Source organism: Lygodium microphyllum, chromosome 17 (assembly GCF_053477565.2).
Source record: "Lygodium microphyllum isolate KBCC chromosome 17, Lygodium_microphyllum_v1.1.10, whole genome shotgun sequence".
Lineage (NCBI taxonomy): Eukaryota > Viridiplantae > Streptophyta > Polypodiopsida > Schizaeales > Lygodiaceae > Lygodium > Lygodium microphyllum.
The window spans coordinates 22425142-22449235 of NC_141151.1; the positions used below are offsets into that span (position 1 = coordinate 22425142).

At 41.3% G+C, this 24094-nt stretch overlaps 1 protein-coding gene across 3 annotated transcripts; it reads right to left on the bottom strand.

The window, feature by feature from the left end:
- Positions 1-4999: 4999 nt before the first annotated feature.
- LOC148021678 (RINT1-like protein MAG2) lies at positions 5000-23881 on the bottom strand. 3 transcript variants are annotated; one of them, XM_087697166.1, is made up of 3 exons: positions 23426-23881; positions 23219-23337; positions 5000-8083 (listed from the first exon to the last, which is right to left on the bottom strand). In XM_087697166.1, exons 1-3 carry the CDS (start codon positions 23832-23834, stop codon positions 5972-5974), a joined length of 2640 nt encoding a protein of 879 aa, XP_087553292.1. In that variant the 5' UTR covers positions 23835-23881; the 3' UTR covers positions 5000-5971. The 3 variants fall into 3 exon arrangements, with proteins under 3 accessions (XP_087553292.1, XP_087553294.1, XP_087553293.1); XM_087697168.1 differs by having other exon boundaries at positions 5005-8083; positions 23442-23583; XM_087697167.1 differs by having other exon boundaries at positions 5005-8083; positions 23416-23556.
- Between the last annotated feature and the right edge of the window lie 213 nt (positions 23882-24094).

Below are 24094 nucleotides of genomic sequence, written 5' to 3' on the forward strand. Positions count from 1 at the left end.
TTTATGTTAACCAAAATTGTACTTCTCCACAGCTCCAAGAGGGCATGTGGATTTACCATAAAGTCCAAAAGGACTTTGATTCAATAACTAATAGTAAGGCTATAAACTATATTCAAGGTATTGCTATCATTTTTGGATTACCAAGAAGATAAGCAATGACGCTTTATGAGTTACATTGACCTCCAAATATCCAAGTTCCCTTAGTGTTCCATGTGAGTCATTTGAAAGAACAATTGGGGCAAGTTGAACTAATAGTCCCCATTAAGAAAGTCTCACGACTCAAGCACACTCATCATTATATTGCACTCAAACCCAATTTGATTATTGACAATAGGAATAAATGATCATATTGGACCCTTTATCTTGAGTATTTGGTCAAGTGGAAGAACTATTTGCAATCAGAGGTTACATGGGAGTCGACTACCATTCATTGTTCTTAAGGATATTGTTGAGGACAACAATCCTTGGACATATAGATGGCACCAACAATAAATTGCATCATGACCACATCATCTAAAGAGTTGGTGTCCCATACCACCAACCCACACCATACCAATAACCAGATGCATGTGTCCAAGAGTCCAAGAGTAATGAACACACAACGATGGGAGGAATAGGACCCCAAGTCCTGTAAATACAACTCAATTTCCTTAACCTAGAAGTACCCCTAGTGCGTTCACACTAAATCAATTCATGAGCACTATGGCAAATGCTACTAGCACTTATGTAGATGTCCAAGCATGTAACACCAGGTTTTCTCACCTACACATGATGTGTTTGCCGCCATGCTACATAACAAAAGTGCTTGCCTAGAACAAGTTGAAATAGGCTGCCATGACAAATGCAAGAGTGAACCTCCACCTAAAATGTCTTGGAAAAATGAACTCTTGAACAAATACATTGTCAAAGCTCCATATATCGTCATCTAACTATGATTGAGACTCATACATAGGAGATGGCCATAGATGACACACATACATAGGAGATGGCCACAATGTTTCCTCATCTAGCCTCTTAAGTCCTTGACCCAAGGGATGAACTTTTTAGCAACTGTGGTCTCATACATCTTCTCAAGATCCAGTTGATTTTCAAGATTCTTCTTTCTCATCTCATTTGTCTTTTCATACTCAACATTGAGAATTTTCCATGCTTTTGCAGCAATATTAACATGTTGTACATCAAAATTAAGTCTTTGACACTAATTCCAATACATAGGATGCTTTCATCCTTTTGCTTCATGATATCACTTCATTTGTATTGGGTTGAATTATAATCTCTACATTATTGGGATATAGACATGGAACAAGCCTCAAATTCTAGCCTTCTACCACACCCCACATCTTATTGGCACTTAAGGTGGCCTTCATCTTAAATATCCACAAAGAATAGTTGGTGCCATCAAGCTTCGCTTCGCTCGCCCATTAAGGAACTTGAACATGAGAATGTGTGTTTATAGCAAGCTAAGGTTGTGCCCTCTCTCTAACTCTCACGAGTCTACTTGCTTAGAGTCTAAGCTTGCATATGATGAAACAAACACTGACATTAAATAGTCTGTTACATGCATGCCTTTCTCAACATGCTACCAAAATTGACGACCAAGCATATTTACAGAAGGTCCATAAATCTTGCATGGTACTTAGCATACCGTCATTTTGGCAATGTGAGGAAGAAAAGGGGTAGGGGGAGGGGGAATCCTCCCCCCACCCAAGACCCCCATGAAGAGGGGCTCCACCTACTTCCGCACGTACCCCCTAGAAGTCTAGTGGAAAAAGTCGCACCGTGATAGGGCCTCCAAATAAGGACCTAGTGTAGTAATGACTCTACAAATGCAAGCCACAGACTTAGGCCAACACCCTTAGGGTGCTCTAGGCTAGTCTAGTTTCTACTTAGTTCCTTAGGCTCATGAGTCAGGTCCACAAGCTAATATATCTTGAGGCTACTTAGGCTTTAGGATTTCCTTTTGGTAAGATAACCATCTCCTTTGTTGTCTTGGTAGACCAACATACACCCTTGGTCTGATGCGATGGCTGCTTCGGGGTGCAACACCTTGGGGTAAAAATGGGCTTGAGGTTTTCTTACGGTCCCATGGTTCTAGTTGTGGTCCTAAGAGGGGTTGTTAGAGCTAAAAATTTATTACCAAAATGTGCCAACTCCCTCTAGGTTTTATGCCAAGCTATCTACCCACACTTGGCCATCATCCCATGTTCAAACCAGCCTCCAAATAAGGACCTAATGTAGCAAAGTGACTCTAGACATGCATGTAGCTAAGTTGGCAATGTACCAATCCCCTCTAGGGTTTTTCTTAATCTATCTACCTACAATCAACTGCCATCTCATGTTGAAACTAAGACCTACCACATAAATTTGCTGCTCATAAATGTCCTCCTCATATGTGTGACTCACAAGAATAGAGTCAGTTATTACCTACATCATTATGTGAGGGGTGGAGCACTAATCTCCAAGACTACTATGTTAGAAAATGAGTTTCTATGCAACAATGGTACCATCCCTCCCAATGCTTGCAATACATCCTATTCAAATTGTGACAATTATAAGAGAAAGAAGCATGGATAACAATCATAGCTACGAAGATTAGGGAACGGGGAGGAAACAAGAAACTTTTTTTTTTTAAAAGAAAAAGGTAAAGAATTCGTGTTATTATAAGATAAATCATAATACACAATAAAGCAAAATTGAAATTGCACTATTTCAAGTGTTGAGAGAGAGAGAGAGAGAGAGAGAGAGAGAGAGAGAGAGAGAGAGAGAGAGAGACACACACACACAATGTGCTAAATGAAAATGAACACTATCTCTAAAATACAACCAAATATAGGCTAGGAGTGCTCCAATTCAAGTCACTAATAGGTTTCCTAGTTATACAATGATGTCAATAGGTTGGAACATGTCGTGTGTCAAATATGCTCCAAAACACAAGGTATGCAACTAGCTAATGATGATCCTCCACTTATGGCAATATCCTACAAACATGAAATAGGTTGGAACAGGTCATGTGTCAAATATGCTCCAAAACACAAGGTATGCTAGTCACGCCAACTAGCTAATGATGATCCTCCACTAATGGCAATATCCTCCAAACACAAAATAGGCTAAGCTAGGGATAATGGATGCCCAAACTTCCATGAGCAAAATCATTCCAATGCAAGGATGGAGTGATATAGTGTAGAAGAAATACCTACATTGACTGCCATAGTAGACTACCATATTGATGATGTGCTATGAATATGGTGGATCCAAGTTGGCCATTCTTTGACAAGGTAAAAGGGAGGCGTGCTTACCTAGTGCAATGAGTTTTCACCATAAATGGACTATTGCTTTCTAGATTTCCCCCCCTTCCAAAGCACCACATTCCAAATTAATACAATGCCAATGCATGGGAGATTCAAGGAGTAATGCAAACTGTAATGCTCAAATGGAATGATATGCACAATCGAGTGCCCTCATAAGAAAATTGTTTACTTGCCCAAGCGTTGTTTCACAAGATGAAGGAACAAATGGATTTGACAGGTAAGTGTCGATATTATGCCAACATGAAGCCAAGTAGTCTCTCCTAGTAATCTTAATCTCTATGCAAGGTCAAAATCTTGTACTTGTGAGTGCAACTCAAGCATAAGACATTTGTTGCATGAACTCAACACTCGATATGGTGTTTCTACTCTTCCAAGAACTATCTCATATGAGCACCAATGAGTGTCAAATTGGGGCTGGGACCCCTAACAAGGTCTTGCAAATCCTAGGAGTCCAAAACATGCTACATTGAATTTGACAAAGTTGTGAAGTGTGACCTGTTGAAATAAGTATTTTGACCTAAGGTATGCTTAGATGTAGGCGGTGAATGGAAGGAGTTAAGTGCCAGATAGTGGTAGGGAATAGGCCGGTTGACTAGGAGCTATATGTGGCACTATAGTGCATGGCATGGTGATCCTAGGTATTTGCCTCAAAATTGTTGTGGAATAAGAATCTATTGATTCCCATGAAACTCTTCAAGCTCCTCATCCACCACATTAAATTACAACTTCTCATGTGTCTTTTTTTTATAGGGATGACAAGAAGAAAGTATGTATCATTGCACAAGTTAAGGATGTTTGTCCATTAAGGTTAGTGTGGCACCTAGAGACTTCACTAGGCTTTCAAAGTAAAGGTAGCCATAATTTTACAGAGTTAGGAGGCAAAAGAACATGTCACCATATTCATTTGCAAAGTAGAATTTGGTACTTTTGAATGCTAACTTGTAGGAGAAGCCAACTTTGTTAATATTTAGAATCTATATGAAATATAAATCTTGTGTGTATGTGGAGCTAATAAAAGCCATTTTAATGGAATGATCAACAAAAGATAATTGATTAAAAATACCACAAGGCCTCATGATTTGAAGACTGTGCATCTTTGACTACTATCATAAATCCCTAATCAAACCACTTGAAATAGTCAAGTAGGCTGAAACTTGTTTTGGGAGTACAAGCCATGTATTCCCATTGATTTTAAGTGCAATAATTAAAAACTATCTAACATCTTCAATTACATTTGTTTAGTTCCATTTTGATCAGTTTGATAAATTACGTTGGATTTTTTTCCCCATTTATTTTTAAGTGCAATAATAAAAAACTATCTAACATCTTCAATTAAGTTTGTTTAGTTCTAGTTTGATCAATTTGATAAATTAGGTTGGATTTTTTTCCCCATAAGAAAAGATTTTGATTTTGTCAATTCTACTATCTAGACACAATTGGTAAAGTCATCTAATTTTGACATCATTACTAGCATGATCTCAAATGTACTAAAATAGGACAAGAACCACATGCCTAATAGTAACTTTTGTGGAACAGCAGTGTAACCTTACACATCTATACTATTATCAAAGTTTATCAAAAGAACAGTGCAAATTCCAAGCAGCAAAACAATGCAACTTGCCTTTGGGATGCCAAACAATGGATTACATCCTTGTACGATTCATTAGCTTGATTAACTTGATTGCTCCAGCGAAGAGTACACTATTTCAGAGTGATGCATGTCAAAAAACCTAAAATAACTCCTCCCCAATACCAGGTCTAGCACCATCTCCCCCTCCCTGGAAAGACCCTTTTAAGATTCAACAAGGATGGGTCATAAAAAGCCACCACACAAGTCTGTTGCCATTATAGCGAACCTCACCTTACTCAATAAGACCACCTATAATCCCCATTCACTAAGAATCGAGTCAATATACTCTTCACTTTCCATCTTTTCGAACCTTCAATAGCATATTGTTGAGAGCCAATGAGGACAAGAATGCCAATTTGAAAGAGAGCTCAATTTTCATATCTACCTTTTATAGGCAGTTTATCGACTTGGGAACCATCAAATGAAGCTTCACATCTATTTTTACCTACCATTACTAGTCCTCATAGAGATTTTGAAAACAAAAGGGAATATTATGCATAGGCACCAAGTTTGATTAGAGGTGGACTTGAAAACCTTAAGGCATTTGGCAAATATTTCTTTTGAATATTCAAACATAAGTTACTTTCCAAATCACTGTGGAACAATATAATGCATGAGCAAGTTTTTGCCATCATGCTTTCACTCTTCATAGATCAGTCTGACTGATTAGCATCATTTTCACTGGTCGCACATGCATAAATCACATGGATCAGGATGAACAGATTTGCATGTGTTAGCTTGTACAAGTTATTAAGCCATGTGTTGGATAGGGCATAATTGTAATTGTCAAGTTCCCTTTGCATTTGGGATCCGTCCAGAGCCACAAACTAGTCAAACAAAACTATGCCAAGTCAGCAAGCCATGCTATTGTAAGGCACCAGTAAGTTTCAAGAGGCTCTAAGTATGTGATCCCTCCCCACCATTGACAAATTTTGGTTACATTGGCTCTATCATGCAGCAATCCTCCACCTTTGGAACTCTGTACAACTAACCAGGCTGGACAACTAGTTTGCATGCAACAGAAACTCCAACGTTACTTTGGTAAAATTTGGTGCAAAAGAATTCTCCCAGCAATTGCAGGACTGATCCATCTCACTCCATATTCCCTCAAGCTTTGCAGTTTGACTTCCTCTGTGTTCTCTTTGAACTGCCAGTTTGAAGCAGATGACAGGCTTTTCTGCAAGGCAGCAACATCTTCTGCAGGTAAAGTCAGTAGTACCACTGCATCACTCAGGTTCAGAAAGAAACTTGCTGGTCTCAAGCAGTAAGGTCTAAAAACCTGTAAAAGGGCATCAATATCCTTGACAAGTTGCCGACTGCCATACATAGAGAATTTAATGCCACTCACAATGATTCCATTCAGAAAGAACAGGTCCAAACTTGAAGCTAAGCTACGCCACATATCCAAAAAGACATCATTGCCTAAAGTTCCCTTCAGAACCCTCAATCTACCTTGCAATAAAGCCAATGCATCAATAAGCGAAGGAGAGACCCCAATTTCCAAGTCCATCTGTACACCCTCTGTTGAAATTTGATCCCCTTTAGTGTCATCCATAGCGACGTCCTGCCATCGTTTTTTATTTCGTTGATACTCTTGGCAGCTTGCCTCAAAAGTCCTCTGTATGGCCGAAACAAGCTTTTGCATCCATTCAGTTCGAAACTGCATCAAGCAAGCCAATTCCCCATCAAAGATGGACCCTTGTACAGATGATGCCACTTCAGTCATTTCATGACTGCTCTGTTCTGAGCTCTTCTCTGAATCACCTGTTTGTGAAATTTGCAAAAGCCTCAGATTCAAGAAAAACACATCTTCACTCCACTCCTGTAGTTTGTATTCACAGTAATAGCCTGCATTTATACATATGGCAACTTTCAAGACAGCATCCTCCTCTGCAAGTGCTGTCAGGGCTTCTGCTTCTTGACATTTTTGTAATAGGTCTCCTAAATAGCTTTTAACAAAGGGAACACCAACACACGTGATAAATGACAGCTGCCAATCAGGTTGAAGTAGACTGCGACAACGGTTAACAAGCATCCACATTCTCGTCATAGCAGTCTCAGCATGGTGTGGAGCCTTAAATTTTTCATCATACAGGGTAGCTTCCACCTTTGCTGTCCCCAGCAGGATTGACTTGTCATCAGACAACCAGCCCCTTTCCCTTTGCAGATCCAATCTGAGCTTATCACGAGCATCAGCCAGCTCTATGTGAGCCCACAGTTCTAGCCACTCCCTTTGCTCTGCAAACACACTTACACACTTGACTGTAGGCTGTATATCAACCTCAATTTCTTCAAAGGCATCCAAGTCTAGATTGCTTATCAAAGCTCCAAGAGGTTGCAATGCAAGACTCCGCATTTTTTTATCAAAATCTATTGCCAGATCTACCATGTGAAGCCACAGTGCCGACACATCTTTGGGCATATCATCATCCAAGAGTCTTTCTGCAAGTTTAACCAACACATGCGATCGAAGGTGTCTGACCACCATGCTAACAATTGCAGATACCCATTCCTCACGCACACAATACCCAGCCAATCTTACGCGATCTAGCATCGGCTGCAAAACCAAATCCACACTCTTTATGTATTGTTGAGCAATACGATAAGCCAGCCCAAAAATGAGGTCTGGTTTCTCATTCCACTTAAGAAAATGATATTCGGCCCTTTCTCCAATGGGTGCAACTAGTTCCTCCATTGTCCACAGCAACTCATGACCATCAACCGATTTAAGTGTGCGTCCTTTTTGTAATCTGTTTCCATATTGGCTTATACTTGAAAGTTGCCTGGCTTTGCGATGACTCTGTACTGCTTGCAGAGTTGAGAGAGTCACAAAACTCTGTTCAAATCTTGTCTTAGAATCACCATACATTTCAAGCAATGGATTCTCTGACTTTTTGTTTCTATAATCTCCTTGTGTGATACCTGCAGATAACAGTGGTGGCCACCCGATTGCTACTAGCTTCAATCGATAGTCTGCAACAGCAGAAGGCCGTAAAGAAGCTACAGCACCATCTACTCGGTTATCAACAGCAAAAAACAGTCTTTTCCACTGTGGCCAAGATGCCATCAATTTAGAGACAACATCCTCTATATTCTGAAGTGCATTTATTGCAGTTGTAAACTTGTTGGATAAGCCTAACACCACCTGCATACATGAAAGGATCTCTCTCTCTCTCTCTCTCTCTCTCTCTCTCTCTCTCTCTCCATTTTGAACTAAGTATAGAAATAATTACAAAAGGCACCTTGTAGCCAACCAAGCAGTAGAAAACAACAGTGAAAGCCACAAGCCTACAATGACAAGGCAAGGAAATAATGAAGTGGGTACACTCGGGTCTCTCTCTTTAAATATCCAGATCACACTTTTTTTTATAGTGAATGTTTCATTGTGGTTGCATATGCAAAGGATCACAAATGCTCCATGCAAATAAGTCAGATAAGCACATTCATAGGAACTTCTAGACAGCTTAGGCCATTTTTAAGTAGGCAGAGAAGACACTTGACCTAACTGAAATGTAATGCTCAGAGTTTAACTTTGACATTTATATATTATCCAAGGGCCGACCTCTTTTATGCAAATACTTACCCAGCTTCATTTCTGCGCTTGCATTTTACGCACCTAGGCAACCATGAACCAATTTTGTAACTCACTAGAAACAACAAATCAGGAACGGCAGCCTTTACCCCTCACTACCCTGTTTGCTTTGACCTAACACAGAAAAGGTAATGCATTGTATGTGAGCAGATTATAACATTTCCAAACCATCAAAAGAATAATTAGAACTATCCACTTCCTGTCTGGCTTACAAGTTCCTTGAACACTTGGGTAGAGTGTCAAAACACATGACCTCGACTTCACCACCTTGCATTGGGCCTTTGAATTACAGGACAGAAATATTAACAAAAGGCGCCTCCTTGCAAAACAAGCAGTGTCAAAGACAGGAAGAAAAGAATGGAGGAAGCCACAAGCCTACAATGACGAAGTGGGTACAAGAAGGCTCTCTTAATATACGTGTGTGTAGTTGGGTTTTGTGTAAAGGAATTCTAATGCTGGTAAATTGGTAATTGTTCCTTTGGCTCCCTCCATAAGAACCAACTGTACTGGTACGTAATCTGATAAAGTGGTTCCTGGAACAATATCAATTAGACCCTCCATGTCACAAGCCCTGTCATCTATAAAATCTGTCCAACCCGAAGAAGATCCTGGCACCAATTGTCCTATCTCTTCTGGAGAACTGCAAGGGGTTTAGCCTCTAGATCTGCCAACTTTGCCATGAACCTCTGAAGGGTCATCAAACTCCCAAAACTCATATGTCCATAGTGGGCATGCCATAGCTCCGAATTCTGCATACCGGATAAACAGCTGCAGTTATGATGTTTGTGGCATTGGGACAATCACTATTGTTGCTGCAGATGGTTCTGACTTCACGCTTCTAGATGTCTTGTTTGTGCGTGGCATTACAAAGAACTTGTTGTCTATCTCGGCTTCTAACCAACATGGCTTTCAGGTCATCTTTGAGTATGGCAAATGCATTGTCAGACACACGGAAATGGATTATGCACTCAGGCTGTCTGGGACCCTATATGAGGGTTTGTTTTTGTTGGATACCTATGATGCACATAGTCTCTAGAGTCTAAATAGCAAACATTAGACTCTAGAGCCAAAGTTTGAACTTCGCATACAACCTTAAAATATGATTTCCAAATAGTATCTAATATTACACGACCATTCTAGTTACCCACTCACATTTCTAGGGTTTCTCTTCTTTTTTAGCCTTGTGTTGGATAAGCAACATTGTTTTTCTATGAAACATGTTTTTGAAACATTTGATGTCTCTCCTTCAAAGAAAAAGAGAATGCTATAGAACAAAGGAAATTCTATAAGCAAGTGATGAACAAAGAATTTAGAGAATCAAAATATTTAATTATTGCAAATAATTACAATTAGATGGTTGATGTTTCCCAACTGCCTACTTCTGTTAGGAAGCTTCAATAGCAAACATGAAACAAGAGAGAGTAAAGATTGTGTACACAAAAAGGTATAGCTTAAGCTTATAAACCATACCACAAATTGTTACACTAAGTAGAGCATTGCATGCATGCCTTTCGGAGCATGCAACCAAAACAACCCATCGAGCAAATGTTCGATAGGTCCATGAATCCCACACAGTACTTAGCGTGATGGCCTTCCAAGTCCACGGGGCATGTGGAGTTTGTTTGTGTGTGGGTGGCAATGGTTGGGTTGGTGATATGGGAAGCTAGCTCTTGGGACATGGCTGTGAGCGGTTTGTTTGTGTATGGGTGGTGATGGTTGGGATGGTGATATGGGAAGCCAGCTCTTGGGACATGATTGTGACCTAGTTTGCTCCTAGCTCCCAAGTTCAAGGGTGAACCCATTTGGCTCTATGATTGGGAGGTGAATCTAATGTCCATTCCTCTTATATTCTTTGTCGTGGATATGGCTTGTGTCGTGTTGTATGTGCAAGTTGGACCATAGACAATTCGATTTGGGAGTGTTATCTTCCTCATCAAGTTTGCTTATACTAGTGCTAAGCATTCAGTTATCTAATAAAGTCCATTTATGCCGATGTGCCTTTATGAGCCAAAACCACAAATTGCTATCAAGCTCAAAGGGATGAAAGTACAACGCAAACAATGGTCAACTTTCTACACGGCATATAGAAGATATTGATGATTGCAAGGGAAAGCATTAAAACAGCCCAAGATCATGCTACATTTTATACATACCAAAATCATACTTCTCAACAACCCTAGGAGGGCATGTGGGTTTACCTTAGAGTCCCAAAGGATTCCGATTCTACATCAGCAAGGCTATAAACTATCTTCAAGGTACTATGGTCCTTTTTGGATTACCAAGCAAACAAATACACTATCAAAGCTCCATATGTCATCATCTAACTCTGACAAAGACTCATAGGCAAGAGATGACCAAAATGGCACACGTGACTACTAACACAACCGCCATTTGATCTCCCAAGTCCTTAACCCAAGTGATGAATTTTTCAGCAGCTACAATCTCAACAACATCTTCTCAAGAGCCAATTGATTTTCAGAATTTTGCTTCCTCATCTCGTTTGTTGCTTCATACTCAGCTTTGAGAAGTGCCCATGCTTTTGCAACAATATCAACAAGTTCTATCAATATCAAGATCAATTCTTTGACCCTAATTAGTAGGTTCAATTTCACGCATCTTCTCAAGAGCTAGTTGATTATCAAGATTTTGCTTCCTCATCTTGTTTGAGGTTTCATACTCGGCTTTGAGAATTACCTATGCTTTTGCAGCAATATCAATATCTTGTATCAACGTCAAGTTCATGTCCTTGACACTAATCACAATACATAGGATGGTTGCATCCCTTCTGCTTCACGCCATCACTTCATCTGTATTGGGTTAAATTATAACATATGGATTATTAGGACACAACCATGGCACGGTCTTCAAATCTAGAACTTCTTCCATACCCCACAACTTATAGGCACTTAAGAATGTTGAGAATCTGCTTCTTCAATTCCACACTTTAACACCAATCACTTCCAATGAATGGGCCTAGGCACAAGATCCCAAGTGCCATTCCAATCAATAACATCCAACTCTTGCTCCATAGCCTTCTTCCAATATTGTGACTACAAAGCCTCCACAGAGGTGGGCTCCCTAGGTTGCAAGAATACAGTATTTACTTCTATTGAATTGAATACATGTTGTAACAATGGTTACTCGATCGGGCATGTATTCTGGAAATTGACTCAGTGGGGATATCATTTTGATGTACCAGCCACTAGATCTCTAGTCAGGGTGATGTGGAGTCATCAAATGAGAAACTACCACTATGGGGATATCATTGTGGTGTACTGGCCACTATATCTGGAAACAATGATGTGGAGTCACATGATGATAGTCTGCCATGTTTCACAGTTAGAACATACATGTGTTAATAGTGTGTTCAGTACACAATGTTGACTGATAGCATGTATGCGTTGTACATGTGCTGCCAAGTGTAAGTTCACTGGGTTAGCTTGAAGCATGTATGACGTTCATGCGAACGAGGACGTTTGCGATTTCGAGAGGGAGGTATGTCACAAGACTGTGACAATTATTACCTTTTTGCTAATTTCTTTATTACTACTTTATTTGGTTTTTCTTTTTGGAAGGATCCCTCTTGAAATCTAAACGCCTGAGTTGCATGGCCAGTATGTGAAACGGACAGGAATGTCCAGTGAGTCAAGACTGGATAGTTAAGGTCCAGTACAAGTCTGGAAGAGACTGATGGCACTGTAGATTGACTAGCCTAGAAGAGACTTGTGAAAGTGTATATGGACAAGTGTGTTGAAGAACTAGCCTGGAAAAGACTAGTTCAAAGTGAAGATGGACAAATCTGCAAGAGATTAGTCCATGTGGGATCAGTGGAAATTCACTTTCAGTTGAGCTACATTGCAAATTTGTATGTAGCCATAGTCTGCAAAGATGGTCAGAATACTAGTGGGGATGCAATGGAAGCAGCTCCTAAAATTTAGGGAGTTACTATTTTTGGACCCCAGAATCTGTTTGCGTCATTATCTTCGTTTTTGCACGAGGATTAATTCTCTGGTGTGTGCCGAGGTCAAATTTTGCACCGATCATAGAGAATTTTAGACCGAAAGGTTTAAACAGGAAAATTGTTACATGTATGCCATGTGTCACAATTTGGGCATAAATTCCCAAAAGAGAGAGAAAGAGCAGCACAAAAACGAGTTTCAATGCATGAGGGGCAGATTGGAGCATGAAACTCATGGGGCTGAGGGCAGATTGCTGCAAATACATCAGCTATGGAGGATACTTCTTCATCTTTGACTCATGTACAGAGGTTGAGTTTGCTCCTCCTAGGTCGCTCTCTCCTTATCTGAGCAGATGGATTATGTACAGTGTTGTGGGCTGATCAGATGGATCATGTACAGTGTTGTGGGTTTATGCATAATTGCCGAGGCAAGAGCCTCTTGAACAGGTACAGGGTTTGCTAATTGCATTCCCAAGCAGATACTTGTGTGGAAAACGCTGTTTTCCTGAGATTTCTCGCATGGAATCTCGCAGGATTCAAAGGGCAAGTGGCCCATAAGGTGCGGGAGTCCGCTGGCTACGCACACAAGTAATTGGCAGGTAAAACAAGGCCCAAAACAGGAAATTACAGCCTGCTGTATATTTTTGCAAGTTTAGGTTTTTGGACATTTTTGGTGTCTATTTGCTGCAGAAGCTTCAAGGAAGCTCCAGGGACACTGTACATGTATTTTGGAGCAGTTTAAAGACAAAAACCAGAAAATTCAGCGTGCTGAATTTCTTACTAGGCAGTTCATTGAGTGTGTTTAGGTGTCTACGTGACACATCTATGGCAAGACAAGTCACTGGAAAGATTGCCCCAACAAGGACAAGAAGGAGACCAAGAATGAGAAGACTACAAAGGACTCGGGGCAATGGTTGCTCCTTCATTGGCCGCCTTCCTTCATTTGAAGGTGATAGAGGATGTTCCTCCGATGGCCATTGATGCGCCGATGATGGCCCCACAGTCTCGTGTGTGGATTGTAGACAGTGGCACTTCTCGCCACATGACTCCTTCAAATGGGATTGCATATGTGTGTTTGATGCATGGGCAAATTCTCATAGGTGACAGTTTTTGAATCCCCATCAAAGGCAAGGGTGATATATAGTTGATTCTTGATGGGCAAGGTGATGCCCATACATCAGAGGTGCTCTATGAGCCAAGTCTAGGATATCATCTCCTTTCAATGAACAAGATCTGTGCTCTGGGTTTGACAGTTGAGTTTGATAAGGACTCATTCTAAGTTCTTAATGGTGTATCTCGACATGTTTCAAAAACAAGGGGCTCCCCCTCTTACTCCGCGCATGATGGTGGTGCCTACTAGGGATTCCTTCGTTGTCCTCAGTGAGTTTCACCCACTAAAGGCAATGAAAACTCAAAATCTACTTCAAAAGGCTGAAAACACAACCTTTTCTCCTTCGCCAATAGTAAGGACCTACAAAAAAATAGCAACTTTGGTCACATGTTATGGTGGACCCACGCGGTGGGTCAGAGAAAAGATAGTTCACACTTCCACCTATATGGCCCGATTGGGCGCCTGTGACCAGAACTCACGCATATCAAGGTTAGACTCGCACACAGAAAGGATTGATGCCTTGAAGTGTGGGCTAGATCCGCCAGAACAGACAGTTACAATCAACAAGATGGCATGATCATGAAATGCTTGTACAGTGTGCATGTATGGGCTGAAAGTTTGAAACGCACATTTCTTTGCATAGGAAAGTCACATGAAGATTCTGATACCGTTTTTGCGATGTACACAGAAAAAGCTTTCATATGACACCCATATTGGGGGGGGGTCCCTAAATTTTAGGAGGTCCCTAAATTTTAGGAGCCTCAAATTAGCCAAAAAATGCTAGTCCTAAAAAATAGGAATGTCATTCTAAAAATAGTAAATTCTGTACTCTGACTGTGCTTACTAAATTTGGTTGTTTCTATTCTTGACAGTATTCAGCCCAAAAAGAAAGGCCATAGAGAAGAGACAAGTGTCAAGACACTTGTCACACAAGTTTCCAAGTGTCCCACTACTTGTCACATCTCATGACATGTGGCTGGACACTTGTCTTGTGCTACTCCACTTTCCCCTTTTGTACTAGCTCTTCCCTCTCCTATAAATAAGAGCTCGTTTTTCTTCATTCAGCATCATTTTTCTTTGCTGTAAACTCATGTACAGCACCCACAGATAGCCAGAAATTGGCCCCATTCATCCCCATCATCATCCCCCACTTCTCCATTATCAAATTCCTCCATATTCCCTCTTCTATCACTGCTGTTTTACAGGACAGCAAGCCTGTAAATTCATTACAGCACCTCCTTCTCAAGCTCTTTCTTCCATTTTAGCAACAAGAAGCAAGCTCTATCCATGTATTGCTGATCAACGATAGAGAAAGGCTGATTTCCCCTCTTTCTTCTCTCATACTGTAAAGAAATCAGTTCTTATCATTGCATAATAGATAATGCACGTGTGTTTGTATATCTTTGCATGATCTTGTGAGAGTGAGAATTACTTCTCCTCACTCTCAGGTTGATTGTAACTGAGCTCTTCCCTAAGGGACTTGGGTTGAGCAGAAATACATTCCTTCGGGGGGGGTTGCCTATCTTCAACCCTCAATCTTGTCTCCATTACTTTTACATTTTCATGGCTGTAATTTTGTGAGTAATTTTCATTTTCAGCTTTAAGTGTTCATTCTCTTTTATATTAAATCTCGAAAACAAGCGAATATCATAATTCTTAAGCATACTACGTTGTTCGGGGCGTTTACAAAAGGTTCTCTCTACAGGGTATGAGAAGGATGGCATCTACAAGTTGAAGTCTTCCTCAACTCTTACCTCTCTTCTTCTTACTTCTCAGACACAGTCCAAGCTATGGCATGCTCGATTTGGCCACCTGAACTACGAGTACCTTCGAAAGGCGTCACGAGGGTCGTTTGTCCAAGGATTGCCGGACATAGTGGTGAGCCATCAGCCATGTGTCTCCTACATTCATAGGAAACTGCATCGAGATGTGATTCCGAACAAAGCTTCTAGGCGGTCTACTTCACCCATGGAGCTTGTATCTACGGATCTTTGTGGCCCGATAAGGACTAGGTCCCTGAAGGGGAGCTTGTACTTCATGTTGATCGTAGATGACTATAGCAGGATGACTTGGGCCTATTTCTTGACTTTGAAGTCGGAGGCTTTCTCTCACTTCAAGAATTGGCTTCTCTTTGAGGAGAACCGTTCTAGCCGGCGACTAAAGACCTTGCATTCAAACAAGGGAGGTGAATTTATGTCTAATGAGTTTGCTCGTTTTGTACAGATAGGGGCATTCACCACGAGTTTGCTAACACCAACACTTCCCAAGAGAATGGCATTTTGGAGCAGAAGAACCGAAGTGTGATCGAGATGGCACGCACTATGATGGAGCACCGCCAAGCAGGATGTCTACACGAGCCGCGATGTGCGGTTCGTGGAAGTTCTGACCACAGAGGTGGGTGAGGAGCACCCCATTCTTGGAGATCCAAAGGAGAGTTAGGCTCCCGAGACAGTTCCTTTGGAGCCAAAGTCTTTTGATGAAGATTCTTCTTCTGATTCCAAGTCTTCACTTCCACCGGCCACCCCCGAGGAGATTCCGCCGATGGATGTTATTGAGTCTTCCGCAGATGGAGAGCAACGAGGAGAGGTTCGTCCTCCTCGTTGGGCCCATGACACACTCCGAGATTCAGGGATCAAGGGGGTCCCTGAGAAGTGGGAACCGCAGGATGGACCGCAGAGATCACAGAGAAACCAGGCACATTCTTCAGAGCTTGTTTGCTCCAACTATTGTTTGTTGACCCGTGTTATGCAAGATCGTGAGCCCACTTCAATGAAGGAGGTTTTGCAGTCTGATCATTGGCGGAAGGCCATGGAAGCCGAGTTGGAGGCTATTGAGAGGAATGGCACTTGGTCTCTTGTGCCTCGTCTCTCTCACAAGAAGGTGATTGGTGTCAAGTGGGTCTTCAAGACCAAGTACCTTAGCGATGGTTCTTTGGACAAGCACAAGGCTCGCCTTGTTGCTAAAGGTTTTGCTTAGCGCCCAGGGCACAGGCATTGATTTCCATGATACTTTTGCCCCCACTACTCATATGGCAACTATTCGCGTTGTTCTTGCCTTGGTTGGCCATGGGAGATGGCCTGTCTATTAGCTGGATGTGAAGTCAGCCCTTCTAAATGGTGACTTGCAAGAGGAGCTCTATGTTGAGTAACCTCCTGGCTTTGGATCCTCGGATGGGAAAGTTTACAGGTTGAAGAAGGCCTTGTATGGCCTCAAGCAGGCTCTGCATGCATGGAACAAGAAGATTGACTCGTTTCTTTAGTCAAAGTTGGTATATCAGTGCTCCAAGGCTGATCCGCAACTTTATGTGCACACTTCCGAGGTTGGTCGTGTGTTGTTTGTGTTATATGTTGATGATTTGATTCTGATAGGGGATCATGCACAAAAGGTCCCAGAGACCAAGATAGCTTTACATCAGGCATTCAAGATGACAGATTTGGGGCTTCTTCATTTCTTCTTAGGTTAAGAGATTTATCAATCTCAGAGGGGGATTTTCATCTCTTAGCAAAGGTACATTCAAGAGCTCTTGGTGACTTTTGAGATGGAGACTTGTCGGCCCATTACTACTCCTATGGATCCGAATTGGAAGGCCACTTCACACTCAGATTCTCTCGTGATGGATGCTTTATGCTACCGTCAGTTGATTGGATCCTTGATTTGGCTTCTCAACACTCATGTTGATCTTTGTTTTGCTGTGGGCCTTTTGGCAGGGTTCATAACTGAACCCAAACAGGTGCATTAGCAGGCTACCCTGAGAATTCTTCAAAAAATTTGAGGGGGACTTCTGACTTAGGGATTTCTTATCCCGCAAGTACAGATGCTTCCGATCTAGTTCTTGCAAGTTGGAGTGACTCGGATTGGGCTGGCGATGTGGACCACCGACGGTCTACTACAAGCTATTGTTTTACCTTGGGTACAGATGTTATCTCTTGGAGTAGCAAGAAGCAGCCCACGATAGCCCTTTCTTCTACTAAGGCAGAATATCGGGTTGCGTCTTCCACCACATGTGAGGTTGTGTGGCTTCGGAGATTGTTGAAGGAGCTTGGTTGCCCCTAGACTCGTCCTACTCTTCTGCGGTGCGACAATGAGAGTTGCATTGCCTTGGTACGGAATCCTGCCTTCCATGCCCGGACGAAGCACATTGAGATCCAGTATCACTTGATTCGAGAGAAGCTTCTGGATGGGACCATTGATGTGGAGTATTGCAAGACGAAGGATAATCTTGCAAATTTGTTTACGAAAGCGCTTCCCCAGGCTCTTCTTCGACAGCATTCCAAATCTCTCAGTCTTTTGACCCGTCCAAGATCTGAGAGGGGGTGTTAGACAGTGATTTCCTGGACAGTTGGTAGACAACAGATCAGCATTAGAGGCCACATCATCAAGGTGCCACGTCCATAGGGTGCTACATCAACACCTGCAGTTGGACAGTTTACTGCAATCGGCTAAATGCAGCCAACTTGGTGCAGTTATTTCTTATTTTTTGGCTATTTATAGCCGGTTTGTGGCATGCTCTAGTATTCATTCATTTTCAGATTTTGATCTTCAGATCTGTAAGAAGCTGAGACAGTATTCAAGCTGACAGAGATCAAGGTCATCAAGTCAGAGACATACGTAGATATTTTCTCTGTCCCCGTGTATATTTCTGCACTCTTATACAGCATACTACACTGCAGATTTTCTGCGTTTACACTGTCTTCTCTCCTCTCTATGTTCACTCTCTCTCAGTCTATGTCCTACGCTTCCGCATCGCTACACTCTGACACCAAGTACAAGTGAGAGCATTTATTGCTGTTGGGATAGGGCAGCAGCCGCATTTGACTGAGTTTTAGTCATTTCTCGTGACATAACTCTAGATTTTCTCTCTCCTCATTATTCTCTCTCATTCCCCAGTCATTTCACTACCTTACTTTGAAGATCTCAACATTTAGACATTTGGAGGCTAAGGAATTTCAGTTTTCTCTACTGTAAACCCTATTTAGGGCAAAAATTAGGGTTTAACAGTTGCCTCAAGAAGCTTGCTAGACATTAAAGACTCCAAGTCCTAAATTATTCAAGGCTGAAGGGAATTTTCAGCTGAAATCTGGTGGAGGACTAACCAGCCATCAAATTTGGGGCATTTCCACTCACATTCAATCATTTCTTGCAATATAACTTTTGAATTTTCTCTCTCATCAACATTTTCTTTCATTCCCTAACCATTTCACAACCTTACTTTGAAGATCTCAACATTTGGACCTTCGGAGGCCGAGGAATTTCAGTTTTCTCTACTGTAAACAAAAATTAGGGTTTACCAACTGCCTCAAGAAGCATGCCAAACATTGAAGACTCCAAGTCTTGAATTATTCAAGGCTGAAGGTGATTTTCAGATAAAATCGGGTGGAGGACTAGCCAGCCATCAAATTTGGGACATTTCCACTCTTCTCGAAGTGAGTGAAGGCCAATTAATTGCCCAAATCACGAGGCTAATTAGATTGAAAACTTGCTGGTCACTTTGAACAACAAGGGGAGTTATTGCTAAGGGGATTGGGAGAATCCCATTGTAAATCAACTTCTACTTCAATAAAGCCTAAAAATTACCAAAAGGGGCCCCAATTTTGGGACCAATCAAGTGTCTATTGTCCAAAGATTAGTAGGTAAATTTGTATTTTCAGTTTTGCAATAAATACTTGGGGTTGTGATTAAGTTGTAATCAAGGAATTACCACTCATCCACTAAAGGTTGGTTTCATGGTTCTGTTGTCGAGATACCATCAAATCCTTTGAATTGGTGGACTCATGACAGTTGATTACAACTTGGGATCATTGCAATTTTGTTGAAATTGTTCATAGTAGTGAATTACAACAAGCACGTCTTCACACAGTAATATTGGATCAAGTAGAGAGGATGCATCACTTCTTGGTCATTCATGTGGTGAAGGGGAAAATGCAATGACTAATGTTGGACATAGTTCTCAGCATGGACAGCAAGCTGAAAACATGGAAAATGACCCAAACGTTAACACTTCTCTGCATCAAGAGACTGATGACCAGCAAGAGGCTGAAGAATTCAATGATAGCTTCAAGGATCAAATGCGAACAACAGCAGCAAAAATCTTTGCTGAATTGACAAAGGATACCCACTTTACTCAATTCTTGAATGTTCCAAGGAAGAAGCAGCAAAGGCAAAGAGAGAAAGATCTCTTCTAATGCTTCTAAATAGTCGGAAGAACCGAAGGAGGTGCCTAAGCCTTCTTTGGAAGAGCCCAAAAAGCTTAATGAGCACAAATAGTTGCTACCCGTGGGACAAGTGCAAATGCATGGCCAACTTGGTAGTGTCAATCCATGGCAATATGGACAACAAGTATTCATGCAGATGTAAGCATGGGGCAGCAAGGATACTTTGGTGGAGGTATCATTTTTCATGCTATGGTTGGACAGGCACTGCTTATGGAAATGTATGGCACATATCCCTATGGTTTGCAACAGCCAATGTATGGCTCACAACACCTAATGTATCTGGGTAATGAAAGAGAAATGTATAATCCATATAAGGGAGCATAGGTGTGATGCGTGGGGCACAAAGTGGGCCATATAAACATGTATCTACACCCCCAAGGACTGTTGGAGTACAAGGATTTGGTGCTGGTAATACACGTGCAACTGATAGTGCTCATTTTTAGTCAAGCAATCAAATTGACCAAAAAGCTCAGATGACTAAGACTTTTACACTTAGATAGTCACATTGACTAGAAGCCATATAATAAGTAATCTTAGAAAGTGAAACCAAATGCTCATGATCGAAGAAACAAACCATAAACTAATGAATCTATATAATGAAGCTCTCCATAAGCTAAATTTGACAACTCCTAAAATTTAGAAGGTTACTATTTTGGGAAGTTGCTCAAATGGAAATTCTATTCGCATCAAAGGCTCCAAAACTTTGCAAGGAACAATTTTGTCTTCAGCAGCTATCTCAAATTTTTAACCATTTGAGATAATTTTTAGAATAGAAGGTTTAGAAGCTTCTTCCTCTAAAAAAGTGACATGTAGCATCTAAATGAGAACATGTGTCATTTTGAAGAGACAAGTAAAGTGTACCTACACTTGCCATTTTCAACAAACACTTATCATTTATAGCCTCTATTGTCCACTTTTGAGCACCCAAACCCCACACCTACATATCCGAGATCTCTTTCTTTTCATTTAAAATAAGCTCTCATACAGAAATTTTAGCCATATGCTTTGTATTCTCCTATTTATCTCTCATCCAATAAACACTTTTTACTTAGTTTGATCTAATCCAAACACTAAAGAATAAAATCTGCTTGCCGCCCTAGTTTGCAAAACTTAGGGTTTCAAAATCCTAATTTTCACAATTGCAACACATCAACCCTTTTGTATATGGTTCATGCATTAGGTGCCCATGGTTTTGTTTCAATAAATTCTTGTAAAGGAGGGACCAATTTCCCTCTCAACGTGGAGTCATCCCCTCTCAACATGGTGTTGACTCTCTCTCTCTCTCTCTCTCTCACATTTTTCTTGGTGATAATTAATCAAGTTGGTTAAGTTCAAAGTATTGTCATTCTCACATTCTTTTCTGCGCTTACAAATTAGGTCTAGTAAGCATATAACCCTCAGGTTGCTATCCCAACCCCATCCCACCGTCAAAGGTCGAGGACAAAAAAATGAAGTGATCTTGAATCGGCACCTAATGTATATACCATTAAGAATAAACCAAGCAATCCACGATACCCTCAAGGGTTTACGAAAAAAACATATTAGACTGTATGAGCACAAATGAAACACTAAGAACTTAAACATATATACAAAACTGCAAAAATCAAATAAAGAAGAAAGAGAACTCTAAAATGAATGAATCGATACCACAAATAAAGAAAAGAGTATACAAGATGCTCAACAAAGAATCCAACAGCCGGTGGCTCTCCTAGGAGCAAACTGAGGGATGTGTCGATGTGTATTATCCACCAGAGATGAATCCTGAGTGCTCGAACCACGAAGCAAAGGTTGATGAAGAAAAAGGGTTGAAAACCCAAAAACAACATGATGTACATAATGAAGGCATCAACAAGCTAGGCAAAACACAACCTATAGGATCATCAAGCTGAAGAATGATAGTTGGAGATGACTATGGCAACAATTCAATGAGGCATCTAATAGATGGAGATGACTATGGCAACAATTCAATGAGACACCTAATAGATGGAGGTTGAGAAAAACTCGGGTAACTTATAAAACAAGAGATAAGGAGAGTGATTGGGCAGCCTCCTATTTATAGATGTGGATTCTCCCAAAATTTGAGTGTTTTGCTCATGGGATATAAACTTTGATAATCTTGAAGTTTTGGGACTGTTTTAATGAGATAATGAAGATTTAATGTATAATGCATCATTTTTAGCTTAACAAGGAAGACTACTTTACTTTGTTCGTTGCCCACAACCCGTCCCATTGCACACACTCGAGTCTTGATATACGAATTCCATTTCCCAAGTCTATTCTCTCTAAGTTTATTGTGTTCTTACTTTTTTCGTGTTTTCTATGTCTACAAATCTATCAGCACCATCTCTTTGCTTCCGTTGCTCCACACTTTTCTAACACTCCACTATCTCCAACAATCTTTGATAAAGATGGCAGTTGTAACCGCGAGACAACTAGAGTGAAACTGATAGCAAGGCAGCTTGCCGTATAGCAAAACACACACCATGTCTAACAACTTTTTGAGCCATTTGTCCAACCAAAGTTCTAGACTAGAATTAATTATCTAAGTTGTGATTGGGTCAATAGAAGAGCCAAAGAATATGCTGATAATTATAGGATCAGTTTAGGCTAATTCTTTTGTAGCCTTACTTAATACCTAGAACTTCAAGATTTGCATTGACCAGGCCTCACACAGCAGTACCCATAGATGTGTGGAATAAGAGACAAGGACATTGGCAAACTTCTTTCGAATCATAGCACCATCACCACAAGCTTGACTACTAATACAATGCTTTCCTAGTAGAGGACTATCAAGAGTGAGTAAAGATAGGACTACGAAGCCATGTAGAGCTGGGAGGCCCCAATCCCAAGGCAAGAGACATCAGGATCTAAGCTATTCTCTCACTATTGTCAAACATGCCCAAGGAGATTCGCTATTTCATTAGATTCTATCACAAAATAGGAGTTGAAATCCCTCCATTATAACCCTACAATGGATCTTGTAGGTTTTCAAAGAGTGAAGAGCTCTTATAGACACTAATGTCATCATTGTTTGAATTTAGCTTTGCTTTTCTTTGTTTATCCATGATGAGACATACAATGGATTTGTTATACTCACCATTTTGGTCTCATTGGTCATTTGGCCTCTAGTGGACTCTCTCTCTCTCTCTCTCTCTCTCTCTCTCTCTCTCTCTCTCTCTCCCACACACACACACACACACACACCACCCAAAGAACCATCCATCAACCCAATCACACACTTATGCGAACTCCACACCTGCACACAAACATAAATAGTGCATGCCTGAACACACTATCACACATACAAACACACAGATCTGGGTATAGATATCTGAATACAACAAAAGAGCAAGCTCATGCAAACAAACACGCTGTCAGGCACATCCAAAGTCCCCAAGTTCACTTACATCTGATGCTGGTGAGTTCACCATTTTGCGTGGTAGTTGAATCCTTGGTGTGACCATGACAATGGATGCAACAGCATCTTCAAGATCACCGACCAGAGCCTCCAACTTAAGCGCAGTTTCTGCATGCAAAGAACAATCAAAAACCCACAAGAAAAATAAATAGAAACTCCTGGCAGCAGACAGCAACATGCACATACAAAGGAAAACCTGCATAGAGCCGCACCCGCTCTACTCGAGCCACCTCCACGGCAAGAGTCGGAAGCTGTTCCACGAGGTCACTTTTCTCATGAGCTGCGGGATCGGCTTTCACTCCTGCTTCAACGGATGCATCTGCGGGCTGATCAGACCTGTGCAAGAGGTCCTGAATTCTTTGGCTCACGTGCGCAAGAGAAGACGAGAGGGAGCTCGAACAAGATGACCAGGCGTCCAATTTGTTCAAGATCCTGGACTGGAGGTGAGAAATGAGATCCTCGCACGAATTGAGCTCGCCTGAGAGCCGGTCAAGCAGGGCGGGAGCACGGGACAGATCATCCATGGTTTTGAATTCCTGGTTTAGCAGTAACCGCAGAGAGGGGGAGATCCTGGAGGAAGCAGATGACAACGCAGAAGCAGCCATTCTCCGCCCCCCTCTTTCTCTCTCTCCTCCCCCCCCAAACCTTTCAAAGTGGTTTGAAAGCTATAACATATACCTAGCCATGATGATGGTTGTGCTAAGTCCAACCAACTTCAATCTTTATTGCACCATAAGTAAAGGCATCTAAACAATGATTTCCGACCCCCTTGGGATCCCATGGAGAAAGAAAGTGGATCATGTCTTGCTCATTGGAATACCGAAGGCAACCTGGTCCATGTGTTGCCATGGTTAAGTCTCCTTTT

Coding starts and splice junctions, on each gene's coding strand:
- LOC148021678 (XM_087697166.1), bottom strand. CDS start 23,834: ATGGCTGCTTCTGCGTTGTCATCTGCTTCCTCCAGGATCTCCCCCTCT. Junction 23,338..23,425: donor GCGGGTGCGGCTCTATGCAG/GTTTTCCTTTGT, acceptor CTTTGCATGCAG/AAACTGCGCTTAAGTTGGAG. Junction 8,084..23,218: donor TGAACTCACCAGCATCAGAT/GTAAGTGAACTT, acceptor TCATGTATGCAG/GTGGTGTTAGGCTTATCCAA.